The 14,886-nt window shown below is 39.8% G+C and overlaps 1 protein-coding gene and 1 long non-coding RNA gene across 10 annotated transcripts in view; one reads left to right on the top strand and one right to left on the bottom strand.

Moving 5' to 3' along the window:
• The window catches only part of LOC105485723 (unc-13 homolog B), a 232,160-nt gene that overhangs the window by 92,345 nt on the left and 124,929 nt on the right, over positions 1 to 14,886 (bottom strand). For 5 of the 8 annotated variants that reach the window (XM_011748153.3, XM_011748154.3, XM_011748155.3 and 2 more), the window contains exon 9: positions 579 to 893. In XM_011748153.3, coding sequence (XP_011746455.2) covers positions 579 to 893 — 315 coding nt within the window. Of the gene's footprint in view, positions 1 to 578; positions 894 to 2,927; positions 11,475 to 14,886 lie in introns of all 8 variants that reach the window. The other 3 variants (XM_011748144.3, XM_071077965.1, XM_071077964.1) reach the window with 1 other exon arrangement.
• Positions 6,750 to 14,886, top strand: part of LOC105485724 (uncharacterized) — a 72,356-nt gene continuing 64,219 nt past the window's right edge. For both annotated transcript variants that reach the window (XR_989772.3, XR_011612696.1), the window contains exon 1: positions 6,750 to 6,825. This is a non-coding gene — a long non-coding RNA (uncharacterized lncRNA). The remainder of the gene's footprint in view (positions 6,826 to 14,886) is intronic.

Raw genomic sequence — 14,886 nt, 5'->3', positions numbered from 1 at the left:
CTGCCATATACAAGGTCAACTAGTAAGCTATGAACTGCAAACTCAAGAAGTCCTGGTACACTGCATCTCACTAACGACAAAGAACCCAAATGCTGGCCAGGTGCAGTGGCACACACCTGTAATCCCAGCACTTTGGGAGTTTGAGGCAGGTGGATTGCTTGAGCTCAGGAGTTCAAGACCAGCCTGGGCAACATGGTGAAACCTTGTCTCTACAAAAAATACCATTAGCCAGGTGTGGTGGTGCACAGCTAGTAGTCCCAGGGACTCAGGAGGCTGAGGTGGGAGAATTGCTTGAGACCAGGCTGTCGAGGCTGCAGTGAGCCAAGATCGAGCCAGCCTGGGCAACAGAGTGAGACTCTATCTCAAAAACAAACAAAAACCCAAATATTCAGAGATCTCCAAAATATCTTGGAAAGTACACCATAAATCAAAGGAAGCAATATAGAGTTGAGCTTAGGTGTGTTAACTACCACCATACCCAGCTGCAGGGAAACAAATGACAATCACTTATTTTCAACAATACCACAGGGCAGGTACTGAGGAAGCCATGTGAGCTCCTCAAGGGAGCTGTTGCCTACCTTTCCTGAGGACCTAGGAAGTGGTCTTTGTGCAGCATCAGATCTGGGGGAGGGTAGGTTGTGGCATCTTCTTTCGTCTCCTTGGGTTCACACGCTGCCTCCTTCTCTGCTTGAACTGTCACCTCCAAGGGTTTCTCTTGTTCTCTGAAACCTGCTTGGCCATCTCTGGACAGGCTGTTAGAGCTGTGGCAAGAATGAATTGAGTCCCTCTCCCGATGGTCGTCATCTTGCTCATGATACTGGTCTAGCTCACTTAGCTGAGAGCTTCCTTGACTCACATTACAGGAGGAGCCATACCTACTGCTGCTGGTGGGGCTGTGAGAATGACAGAAAGACAGAAAAGTAAATAAATGCAATCAAGGACCAGGACAAAAGCATGGAGACATCCAGGAAATAATGACTATATCAGTAGCAAGAATCAAATAGGAGGTTCCTGGGAAGAGAGGACCAAACTTCATAATCTAGAATAGTCTCTATTCAGCAAAAACACAACAGGAAAACAACACAACATGCTGGGTTCTCCAACGACACTTAACCTCAGCCCAGTACTTGACTTTGAAGGATATTTTATCTTAATAGGCTATTTGTGAGTAGGATTAAAAATTATTAAAATGGCCTGTTACTTGTTCCTAAAATTCTTTATTCAGTCTTCTGAAGAAGCTTGTCCAGTGGCTGTGATTAAATTTTTTTAAATTTCCACACAGTAAAATGGAATGAATGAACTCCACTCTTTTTCTATTACTTATTACACTGAGGTCATTATTTCTTCCTCTACAATTGTAAATGTGTATTCTTGTACCTTAGGATGAGCAAAGGAGAGTAGATATGTTCCTTCAATTATCATCTCAGTTTCCTCATCTGCAAGATGAGTTAATAGAACCCATTAGAAGATGGAGGCCAGGACCAAGAGATTCCACAAAGGAATGGACTCATCAACGTAAGTGCTACAATGATATCCCTGGCAGCATAGGAAGTGTCCCAAAGATGAACATCTGTAACTGAGCTTCTTTCAGGGCAAGGCTCAGTTTTGGAAAGAGTGGACAAAGTCCAACTCCAGGATCTGGGTCAGAGCTGTATTCATGCATCTCTGTATCTGAAGGCCAGCAAGCCAATCTTTTCTCAATCACCTGTATTCCCATGTCCAGAAAGTTATGAGAGAAAGCAGTTGTAGCAGAGAAAGTGACAGTGGCAAGAAGGGCAGAGTGGTGGAAAGAAGAGCAGTACCTAGAAGTTACTTCCTTGAGTTTTATGGCCGTATCATCTAAGGGCTTCAGTTCTTTTGAAGAATTTTCTTACCACAGAGTCAAGCCTTTAAACTAAAGGGCTTGTGTTTACCCTTGGTCAAAGAAGAGAAATCACTGTTATTTTCCAATGGGATTTTCCCTAAAGTTCCTCCTAATTACCTGGTATTTTCAGGCTGATTTCTGATCCTCTAGCCCATGCCAGCAGAATAGGTACTAGGTCACTGCTCTGAGTAGTTCAACACACATACAAAAATTCTTGTACATAAGTACACACACACACACACACACACACACACACTGACCCTGACCAACCCCTTTGAACAAGTCTGGGCCAGAGGTCAAGGTAGCATTCTTAATCTGTGATGTATGGTACTGCTTCTTAGGGGAAATAATAGTACCCTCTGCAGATGGATCCAGCACACTGCTCGAGACTGAAGAACTACAGCAAAGGACACCTCTGAGTTCCTGTGAGATTTTACTCAAAGCATTTATCAGACATCAGCCTTGAGGGTAGTAAAAGGCAGAGATGATACCCTGGAAGAAGTTATGTAAATCTGTATGGAATAGGATATGGGAATACAGACTATCCCAAGGCATCCTTTGCACTTTGTATTTAACTTAAAACACTCATTGCCACTGGAGAAAGCATCTTAGAAGACTTGAAAAAACAAAGCAAAATAGGTCTATCCCCATCTCCTACAAGATATAAGTGCCTCAGGCCCAAGGAAGCATCCTAGCCTATCATGTAGTTGTAGTTAATATACTACCAACTACTTGCTACCTCTTCCTGCCCTCCTTTCTCCATTTCGCATTATACAAGGCAGAGCAAACCAGAGTGAGTAAATCTCCAGGCCCAGCCTTTGCTTTAAGCAGGAAGCTCCTTGTTCCAACAAATGAATTACAATTGGCATAGAGAGAAGAGGAGGATGAAAATACCCACACATTGAGTTCTTGTTATTTAACCCCTAATTAACATGAAGCTCGGGTACTAGGAAAGACACAGGAAGGATAAAAAGTAAGCTATGATTAATCTACCACTAAGTCACTTGCATCATAAATGGTCGATTCTTTAAAGCCATTTATGATGCTTGAGTTAAGAACAGGCCTTTTGTTGGTCATTGGCTCCATGATGTCATTCAGAGTGACTGGCTGCTGTACATTCAAATCAGAGTCAGTACTAGCAGGCACTGCCTCCTCTTCCTGTTTTTCTGGCTGGTGAAATATCTCAGAGACAGTGGAGGGTTCTTCCTCATGTTTCCCTGAAGGACAGGTGGGGCTACAGAGGTTGCCTTTGGTATCCCAGTGTTCTCCGGATGCTGAGATTTCCTGCTGGTTTCCCCCTTCTCCAGGTCCTGAAAGCCCCTGAGCACAGACCTCTGGCCTGGCCGCCAGCTGCTCAGAGGTCCCAGAGGGCTGAGTGTAGACTTTATCTGGCTGAGCACTGGCCCCAGATATCTGAGAAGACTCCAAAGCTTTGTTAGTCTCACTGGAGTAAAGGTCCTGATCACTACTAGTAACTAAAACCGGAGGGGAAGATTCTGTAGGCATTTGCTCAGGGCCCCATTTGTTCTCTTTTGGCCACGGAAATGAAAGATCCACCTTTCCAAACCCTAGTTTTGAATCACTTGCTGGTACACTTCCTTTCCCCTCACCATTTCCCTCAAAGAAAGTTGACAACTTCTTAAAACTGGACATTAAACCAGTCTCTGCTGCTCTATTGCCAGAGGGGAGAGATGAGGAAAAGAAAGAGCTCAGTGGTTTCCCGTGGTTAGTAGCAGAGGATGGCAAACGAAGCTTTGGCCAACTGGTCACATTTGGGATCTCAAAACGTGGTCTTGACTGCTCTGTTTCCTGGGGGACTGCAGGTGGATCTTTCTTGGCATGAATTATCTCACAACTGTCTTTGGCAGGAAGCACAGAGTCCTCCAGCAGAGGATGAGAAAAGCGCCCTTCAGTTTCCAGTGTGGTGCTCTGGCTCACACTTGCATCACTGAACAGTGTAGTATCAGTTTCTAGTGAACTGGCTGGATGCAGCTCCAGTAAGTCTTGGTTTGTGGAGGCAGTTTGAATAGCTGGCTCTGGCTCAAGAGGAAGAGGTGGCTGAATTGGAGGAAGCTCTTCGGCAATGCAGGTAGGATCTGATTGCAACTGTGTTGGCAGCGCAATGTTCTCTGCTTCTAATGATGCCTCTGTGTCTGTAGCTTGCAATATCCCCATGTCTCCTTCATCACTCAGAGACAATACTCCTTGCCCAGTATCATCGCCTGAGAAAGAAGATGTATTAATTGTTTCAGAACGTTGAAGTTCCAGAATATTTTCAGGAGTATTATTGTCTTCCATTTTGGTTGTTAGCTTAGGATCATCTGTCAAGATATCTGATTCTGGCTTTGCACTAACCACAGTCATTCTACAGTCACTGAGAGTAGATTCTGAATTGGGTGCTGTAAAGGCAGCTTCTCTCCTTTCTGGAGGTGCTGATCCTACAGCATCTCTGGAACAACCATTCTGAAGCCATGTAGTAGCTGGGAGAGATGATTCTCGTTTGTATGACTCTGGCTTGGGACTTTTGAAAATTCCAAATAATTCATCTTTGAGGGGCTGAGATGATGCATCAGAAGCAAGAGAGAAAAAGGAGTTTTTCTTTGGAGATTTAGCAGAGGAGAAAAGTCCAGAGAGTGTTTTGGGAGGTTCAATTAAGCTCCCAGAGAAAGATTTCACTTTGGTCACAAACCCTGAAAGCATGTCTACTGAAGATCCCAATGCAGATTTGTCTTCCTCTTTATCTGCATCTTGGTTCTGAAGGTTCCCTGCACACCCTGGCTCCGGAGAGGAAGAGGCTGGCCCCAGGATCTGTGGTAAGACCTCATCGGGGGCCTTTTCTAATGGCAAGTTCACTGGTTCAGTAGTAAATTTCTCATTTTGGTGGTAGTTCGTACAACTCTCTAAGTCATTGAATTTTTCAGTTAACTGTTTAGCAAGTGAAAAAGAGTTGGACAGTGAGTCACTGGGGAAGGCTTTGTGGTTGAAAGCCTCTTCTTCATGGGGAACTATCCCAAGGTTCTCTGGGCCAATGAGGAATGTTTCAGCCTGTGCCTGAAATTCTGGTGAAGGAGGAACAATGTCTTTTTGCAACTCATTCATCTGGAAATCCACTGATGTTCGTGGTCCAGTATTGGAACTCAGTTTTTCCTCACAGTCCCTCTTCTCTACACTGAGCTTATCTGCAAGGGAGGTAACCTCAACTGTGTTGTTAATGGAAATACAAGGTGCCATTCGCTGTTCATGAACTACTTCTTGGGCTATGCTATCTCTATGACCACTGGAACTTTCTCTGGTCATTGTGCTACCACTGTCTACAAAAACATTTGACTTCTTACAGGGCTGGGAGGTCACTGGAACAACAGTTGAAATGCTTTGTTTTTCCCCAGAGGTCTCCTTATTTTGATCCAAAAAGGGCAAGCTGAAGAAACTAAAAGTAGAGCTACTATGAGAGGTATCCTTCTTAATGCTTGAGCTAGCAGTGGAAAAAAAGGAAGGAAGTGTGAATAGCCCTTCTGCTTGAGATTTGGCTCTTGGTAGACTAGCAGAGGCTCTGTTCTCAGATTTTTCAGATCCAGTCAGAAAAGAAAATATACTCTTTTTGGTTGGTAACTCTGGTTGAGGTGAAGATGTTGTAGCCATGGAGAAACTCCAGTCTTTGTCAGAAAAATGATATTGTTCATTTGAATTTCTCTTGCTCAGGGTATCAAAGGATATTTCATTACTTTTTGAAGCTTCTGTCACTGTAGTCACACCACTAGTTTCTACTGAAGAATCCCTGGAAGACTCTTTGAGACTACTTGTTGAAAAAGATGAATTAGGTGACTGCTGGATTAGGTGGTCTCTGAATGGTACCTCTTTTTCAGTCAAATCATTACCCTGGATCCCTCTAGTTGATGGTTCCTTTAACCTACTGTCATCAATAGTAGTCTGTTTGTTCAGTCTTCTAACTCTAGCCTTCCCTTTAGAGGAAATTGGTGCAGCAGGAAAGTTCCCAGCACCCTGGCTAGCTAGCTCTATAGGAGTAGGACTTGACCTGACCTCATCCTTATTAGTCACTGAAGAAACAGACATATTTTCAGTTGTCTGTATAGGAGATACATTGGCTTTAAAGAAATCTCCAAGGGTACCCCAAAAATTTGAAACACCAGAAGATTCTTTCTTTTCCTGAGGTGATATCTTGACATTTGTATCACCAGTCTTTTCTAAGTTTGGTGATCCTTCTTTATTCACCTGAGTTTTAAAAAGGTTCAAAAATCCAGATGACTGTTTTTCATTTGCTGTCATACTAACTGAAGATTCTCTACTGAAGAGTTTCAATGCAGTTTTAAATAATGTTTCCTCAGACTCTCTGGACGACTGGTCCTGGGGAAGCTCACAATTCTCATGCTCATCCCTACTATGCTGAGGTGCAGGAGAAACTGAAATAGAGTCCATTGTAGTGATTTCATCATCTTTTACACCTAATTTAGCCTGAGGAGTTGTTTGGCTTAACTGGAAACCAGATTTTAACAAACTTTGCTTTTTCACATGAATGTTTTTATTTAAAGAGAATTCTTGCCTTATATTTTTGGTCAATTCTGGATGCTGAACATTGGATACTATCTGTCTTTCTGAATCCTTGAGAAGACTTTTTTCCTCATTTGGGGAGTTACCCTCTAATTGCTTACTCATGATTAATGACTGAAAGCCATCATTTGTGAGCTCTGCTAAATCTGACTGCTGACTGACTTTCTGCATGGCCAAAGACTCTAAGGATTCACTCTTATCAAAATTCAAAGTACTTCCAACTGAGGCACCCAAAACAGAAAATACTGAAGTCACTTTGTTCACTAATGATGTCTCTTCCGCTTGTTGTGAGCCTTTAGTCATATTTTCAGGATGAACCAAAGAGGCAACTTCTTCAACAGAAGGCTGAAGCCAATGGAAACTGGAAAGCTGAACTGATGAATCTTTAGTTAGAGGTTGGTTTTTATCTCTCTCTATAATTTGATCTCTGTTTAAGACATGATTACTAATAGTTTGGGGCTGACTTCTGAGATCTAATGTACATTCAGGATCTTCAGAACCACATGGCCTTTCCTTGAAAGATCTAAAATCTCCTTTAAACTTTTGACGATTATAGCCTGAAAAATCTAGTGGCTGATCGCTTTGGTCATAACTTGACTCTTTAAGTACTTGTGAAAAGGTTTCTAAATTTAGATACAAGGGTTCTTCACTTCTTGGCAAAGCTAAAGATAAATCAAGAGGGTCATCAATTGGTTCCTCTTCAACATACCACAATATTTCGTCTTCCTCATCAAGTACTTTAAAACTACAGGCAGAAATAATGCTGTTATCCAACATAATACTTGATAGACCATTTGTCTGTAAATCACAATCCAAATAATCTTGATAAGAATCAGGTATAAATAAATATGCATACTGCCCAGTAGAATCAGTGAGAAGAGAATAGATATATTGACCATCATGAAACATATAATATCCATAATCCCCATCCTCTGATGGCCACCACACTCCATGTTCAAGACATGACAACCATTCCTGGTACTCATAACCAAAACTTGAAAAAACAAAATTTTCATCCATCCTTAATGATTTTTGATCAACTATGGGGCATCTAGTCTTTTCATGATCTGATGAAGAACTTAAGTCAATCGGTAATTCTTCTAGTGAATTATTAGCCTCATTAATTGGAAGAGGACCAGAGTTTCCATATAATGAGTTAGCTGCCCACACATCACCTCTTAATAAGTAATCTTCATTAAATGCTAACTGATTGAATGATTCATATGGTAAGTCACACCAAATGACACTGTTTGGATTTGTTCTCCACTCCAAGATATTTGCATTTTGATCTTTTTGGCAAAAATTTATCACTGAGTTTTCTGAGTCAAGCCACAAGAAAGCATCTGCTGATGGAAATCTATTTTGATTTAACATATAATAAACTGGCTGAAGTTTTCTGGAATTTTTAGACAAATCTTTTATGTCAGAGTCCCATTCAAAACAGAAAGGACTGTTCATCTCTTCAAAAGCCTGATAATTGTTTGATTTATTGAGAATGTTAGTATTTAGTACAGGTGAATTTAACTTCTTTGAATTTTCATGTAGTTTTGCCTCAAGAACATGGTTTGGCATTTGCCTCTTAGCCATAGATTTATCCAAAAAACCTAGCTGAGCACTTGGAGCACAGTGAAGTACAGTATTCTCAGAGGAGGGACGATGCTTTTCACTTTGCTGATTTTTCCCTGTAGGAGAACAATGATGATTATCAACCCCAGCATCAGATAATGGTATGTTTTCTTTAGGTAACAAGGAGGCTTCTACGAAGCCAGGAGTTTCATGTTTTTCAACATAGTTCTTCGGGTTCTCAGACGTCACACATGAAGTAGCAGGGACCTCATCCAAAGATAAATGCATATCTCCATTCAAACTCTTCGTGTTGCCTAAAGACACGAACTTTGCTTCCTCCGGTTTATGATCAGTCATACTGCTATTTGATAGCAGGTTAAATATTCCAGAGATTAAACCTGGGGTATCATTCTTGTGATGGGAGTCATCATTTTTCAAATTTAATTCTTGACTAGACAAATTTTCAGCAGAAGAAAACCTATTAAACAGGCCAGAAAGGAAGCTTCCTTGGGTTCTTTTCTTGGAAGTCTTATCTATAACCTTATCTTCATTAATTTCATTAACCAAAGTGGATTTCGAAGTGGCAGAAATACACTCTAATGAAGAGTCTGATGCTACTGAAGATGTTGCTTGTATTAGACTCTTACCTTCTCTTAAAGGATCTGAAGTTATATATTTTTTGGGCACAACTCCAGGGATGGCTAATCCATCTCTTTCAAAATTCTCTCCTGCTGTGTGGTCACTTGGATTTAATTCCTCTATACTCCCAAATTTCCCCGGATCATTATTAATATTTGTAACTGAATCAGACTGTATTATATTAAATTTGGCATCTTCAGGACTATTTCTTTGGTCATTCTGATTAAATTCCTCTGTACTGTCAAATTGCCCTAGATTATTATGAATATTTGGAACTGAACTAGATTTTATTGAACTAAGTTTGGCATCTTCAGGACAATTTACTTGGTCACTCTTATTAAATTCCTTTGTACTGTCAAACTTCTCTAGATCATCAGGAATATTTGGAACTGAACTAGATTTTATTGAATTAAGTTTGGCATCTTCAGGACAATTTATTTGGTCATTCTTTTTAAATTCCTCTGTGCTGTCAAATTTTCCTAGATCACTATGAATATTTGGAACATAACTAGATTTTACTGAACTATGTTTGGTATCTTCATGGCAATTTTTTTTGCTCTCCTCATCAGTGGTTACTGCTGAGCCATCATTAACAGTAACCTTGCTGTCAGTGAAAGAAAATTTAAACAAAGGAAAAATGCTTCCTTTCTCTTTTAACTCCTGTTGCTTTTCAGAATGACCAAGACCTCTAAAAAATGGAAGATTTAGTTTTCCACTAAAGGAAAAGGAACGACCATCTTTCTTAGAGCCCCTTTCCAATCCATCTTCCTCCACCTGGTGAATTTTCACAGATTCTGACAAACTTTCCTTTGAACAAGTCTCAGGGGAAGTGAGCAAAAACTGGCTAAATGATTTTCTGAGTGGCTCAAGGAAATCATCATTACCAGTAACTTTGTCTTCCTCTAATGGCTTTGAAGATACCTCTTTACTTGCAGTTCTACTGCCAGCTATACAAGGATGTCCTGGAGTATCTTTGGCACATATTTTTTGTTGATCTGGTAACACAGACACATCTATACAGGGTTTTCCCTCCAATAGACTCTCAATGTCATCATTTTTACTTGCAGAACTAGCTAAGTTTGAAGGTTCACTAGTTACTTGGGAGGACAACAAATTCTCACTTGTGGGCATCTGGAACCAGCCCGTAGTTTCTTCATCACTACTATTTAATGCAATGATGCTACTACTGTGATTGTCAAGAGTGCCTTCCCTTTTATTTAACTCCAAACCACACTCAACAAAGCTTTCTTTTCTCGGTGGCTTACTCTGGTCATCATCTTTTTTTGTTTCCTCCTTTTCTGAAAAGATCTTCAATGGATTTAACCTGCTGAAAACCGACTTTATAACCGAACTCTGACTCTGTAGAGACGAGTCCTTTGCAATACTTTCTGTTGCATTCTCAAAGTATAAGCTCCCAGTTTTATTGCCCATGTGCTCATTTTCAGAGGTTTTTCCATGTCTGCCTATATTCACATTATCATCTCTTTGAGAAGATAATGGAGATTGCATGGAAAGATCCTTTTCCAATACTGCCATGGCTCTGGGTTTAGATCCCAAATTAATCGCCTCTATTTGATTAAGAGTTTCTGCTTTTTCTGGAACTAAGGAAACCAACTTTTCCACAGAGTTTGTTAGATGCTTTGTACCTGAACCCACTTTTTCTGTGAGTGAACTAAACAAAGAACCAACAGCACATTTTACTCCAGTCAACTCAGGGAAAGAGATGGCCGTGTCCTTGTCATTCTTGACAATAGTTACAGGTGGTATTTCATCCCCAGGCGTTCTCTGTTCTGCATCAACAGTACTATTTTGTTTATGTGATTTTTTAGTTTTTGAAAGTGAACCAAATCTATTAATCTCCTCTTCCTTCTCTGCTAAATATTCTGACACAGTTTCTACCAAACACTGAAGCTCATCCATTGTATCAATATGGTCCTCCTTGGGCTCCTCAATAGAGGAAGGGGTTATCTCTTCTGTAGAGCACCCAGACAGATCTCCAAGTGTTTTTGCATCACAATTCATCCTTTGTAATGGCAATGCTGAATTTGCTACATAATATTCTTCAGGAAAATCTCCAAGATGGTGGACACTGGATGAATGCCATGTTGGTGACTGTAAATTTTCCTGCTTATCAGAAATGGGGGAACCCAGAAGTTCATCAGAAGTACTACTAGTAGAATCTTCAAGAATATCTAATGAGGTAAAATTAGTGACATGCTGGTTTGAGCCAGATGACTTTTCACAGTGTCTTAAACAACTGCACAGATGATAATCATGACTTTCCAACTTAATGCGCTGCAGGCCACTCTTAACCACAAATCCATTTTTGTAGGGGTACAAAACTGGGTACCCCATATTTTGTTTCTTATTTTCAGTATGGCAAAGGGTACAATTTTCAGTATTAGAATATGTACTTTTGTAGTTAGTCTTAGTTTCAGATCTCTCATCATAATGCCTTCTTTCAGTGTCTTCAAAATAATTGTATAAGGGTTTCTTTTTTCTTCGTCTATCTAGTGTATCATATTTTTGAGGATACCTGGAGAAAACAGATGCTTCAACCTTAAATTCAGTAGAGAATTCTGTTTGTTGGCTCTGAGGTGGTGACTTTTTCCTGTTCTTATACTTTGGTTGTTTCTGTTGGCTGTAGTATTTATCCATTTTTGAAAGGGTTCTAATTTCTTTTACCTCTGCTTCCTTCAAGTTTATGTTATTATTTTCTAGACACTCTTGTGATATTTTCCCCTCTATCTCCTTATGTATATCTTCTTGCTCTTCATAGTCAACATCAGAGAAGGCTGAAATAATCCTAATTTTTTCATCTTTAGCCCGTGAGCCTTGTCTGATGTGAAGGGATAAAATTGGAGGAACAATAAAGCAAAGAAAAAGGAAGAGACAGGGAAAAGGAAGAAAGAAGTTATAAGATTTAATACATGTTCAATGAGAAGACTAGAATAATAAAATTGCCAATGTGACAAAAAGCATTCAGACTAAAAAAATATGAAAAAGAAATCCACATGTTCTTAAATATTATATCAATGTAGCCAAAATAGCTTATTCCATATCAGAAAAAGAACAGTTATAATATCAATTTTTAAATGCTTCAACTTGCAAATTTTCATTGGTGAGCTTTTTAGAATTCTTTTATTTTTCTAAGAAACAAACAAAAAAATTAAACATGTTGTACCAATATCTAGAATGTATTTGCAATATTAAAGTATACCATAAAAACATATCAAGGAATTTCAAGAAACCGAAATTTGCTGATAAATTTTTAGTCTAAAAAGAAGTCAAGCTGTTAACTTTCTGAAAGTTATATTTGAGGATGTACAGCCAAGAATACAGTCAAACATATTTCTTTTAATAAGAAAAAAATACATATAAAACATTTTTTTACTATCAGCAGAAGTCAAACTTTGTTATACTACAAAAAATAACAAATCATTTAAGGCATTATAATTTTTTTTTGAGACGGAGTTTCGCTCTTGTTGCCCAAGCTGAGTGCAATGGCACAATCTCAGCTCACTGCAACCTCCGCCTCCTGGGTTCAAGCAATTCTCCTGCCTCAGCCTCCTGAGTAGGTGGGATTACAGGTTCCCACCACCAGGCCCAGCTAATTTTTGTATTTTTAGCAGAGGTGGGTTTTCACCATGTTGGCCAGGCTGGTCTCGAACTCCTGACTTCAGGTGACCCACCCGCCTCAGCCTCCCAAACTACTGGGATTACAGGTGTGAGCCACCACGCCCAGCCTAAGGCATTACAATTTGCTGTTTGTGAAATCTAAAAGCTATATGCATTGAGGATCACAGTAAAAAGAAAATCTTTCCCTATACTGATTATAGCAGCAGAAGCTACATGTGAGACTTATGAATACTGAAGACAGTCTGACCTTTCTTTCAGTTAGGTTGCAGACTGCCTTCTTCTATGTACCAAGGTAGTGATGGAGAAAGAATCTACAGGCTAGGAGCTTATTAGGTCAGTGTGTTCTTTATAGATCTAACATCCAAAGCATTCATTTAGGAAACAGGAGCAAGATCAAAGCAGACACTTAGTCACTAAAAATCTTCCAGAAGGCCAGGTGCAATGGCTCACACCTGTAATCCAAGCACTTTGGGAGGCTGAGGCAGGAGGATCACTTGAGTGTAGGAATTCAAGACCAAACTGAGCAACAACGCAAGACCCTGTCTCTAAACTCACCATGTAGCAGTTTGGTGAGGTGGGCAAGAAAAGGAGATCATCCTATGGTCTGGTGAATTTTTTATTGATTGACTGACACAGAGTCTTGCTCTGTCATCCAGGCTGGAGTGCAGTGGTGCAATCTTGGCATACTATAGCTTCAACCTCCCAGACTCAAGCAATCTCTCCCAACTCAGCCTCCCAAGTAGCTAGGACTATAGGCATGCGCCACCAAGTCCAGCTAATTTTGTTTATTTTTTGTAGAGATGTGGTTTCACTATATTTCTCAGGCTGGTCTCAAGCTCTTGGACTCAAGTGATCCTCCTGCCTTGCCTCCCAAAGTGCTGGGATTATAGGCATCAGCCACTGCACCTAGCCAGTCTAGTGAATTTTAGAAACTAAAAGGATAAGCTAAATTGGAATGATTTTTTGAAAACTAACCTCCAATCAATAAAATAACTGATTCAGGCAAGGATCAATGGATGCTAAGATCATTGATTAAAAGACTATTGGGGAAACAGAGTATTGATACAGTCTCAGGTATCACTTTAGATATTATTAATTATGAAGGAGAAGAGGTAACTTTATACTGGAGAAATACAGCATATACCAAATTTCTTAACCATGAGATCAAACTAAACATCACCAATAATAAGACAAAGTATGTGCTTCCTGAATGCATGTGAAGGAAACATCCACCATTTTTGCCAAAAATGTTTAACCTGATTCTAAACATGAAGAAACAATCAGACAAAAACAAACTAAGGGGCATTCTCAAAACAACTGGCCTGCACTTTTCAAAAAAAAAAAAAAAAAGTGTCTTAGGCTAGGCACGGCGGCTCACGCCTGTAATTCCATTTGGGAAGCAGAGGAAGGCAGATCGTTTGAGGCCAGGAGATGGAGAGCAGCTTGACCAACATGGTGAAACCCCATCTCTAACAAAAATACAAAAATTAGCCGGGCATGGTGGCATGCACCTGTAGTCTCAGCTACTCGGGAGGCTGAGGCAAGAGAATCACTTGAACAGGGAATGCTGAGGTTGCAGTGAGCCAAGATCACCCCATTGCACCCCAGCCTGGGAGACAGAGTGTGACTCTGTCTCAAAAAGAAAAAGAAAAAGAAAAAGAAAAAAGCTTCTTAAAAGACCAAAAAAACAAAAAGTAATGAAATTTTTGGTAAATTAAAGGAGGCTAAGGAAACATGAAAACCAAATGCAATGCACCACAGTTCTGGATTGGATCCTGGACCAGAAAGGAACAAATATACATACAGAACATTATGGAGATAACTGGGGAAATTTAAATATGGTCTAAACATTAGATAATAACATTGCATCATTAAACTTCTTGAATGTGATCATGATATTGAGGTTATATAAGAGAAAGTTCTTTTTCTTAGGAGTAACATGCTGAAATACTTTCTGATGAAGTAATACAATATCTGCAACTTATTTTTAAGTGGTTCAGAGAAAATGTATGTGTATATGAATACATATTAGGGAGAATGAGATAAAGTAAATGTGGTAAAATGTTAACACAACTGGTAAATCTAGGCAACATGAATATGGGTGTTCACTGAATTACTGCTCTAAATTTTCTTTAAGTCTGAAATTTTTTTTTAATCGGGGCAGGGGAGAGCACATATGTATGTATTTGCTTTTATACTCATAAATATATGACAATAGTCTAAGGAAGGATACATAAGAAACAACAGTAGGAAGGGAATTATGAAACAGGAAGAAGATGGGGTACAGGAAGGTAAGTGTGGGTGGGAAACTCTTTATGCTGTATTGTACCTTAACATTTTTTAAACCACACAATTGTTTTATATATTTTAGAAATAAAATAAAATTAAAATAAAGTTCCAGTAAAAATACTTTTTTTTTTTTTGAGACGGAATCTTGCTCCGTTGCCCAGGCTGGAGTGCAGTGGCCGGATCTCAGCTCACCACAATCTCCGCCTCCCAGGTTTACGCCATTCTCCTGCCTCAGCCTCCCACGTAGCTGGGACTACAGACGCCCGCCACCTCGCCCAGCTAGTTTTTTGTATATTTTAGTAGAGACGGGGTTTCATCATGTT

The sequence above is a fragment of the Macaca nemestrina genome, chromosome 14, assembly GCF_043159975.1.
Source record: "Macaca nemestrina isolate mMacNem1 chromosome 14, mMacNem.hap1, whole genome shotgun sequence".
In the NCBI taxonomy this organism is placed as follows: domain Eukaryota; kingdom Metazoa; phylum Chordata; class Mammalia; order Primates; family Cercopithecidae; genus Macaca; species Macaca nemestrina.
Note: the sequence above shows the minus strand (reverse complement) of the source record. Positions and strands in the feature narration are given on the sequence as shown.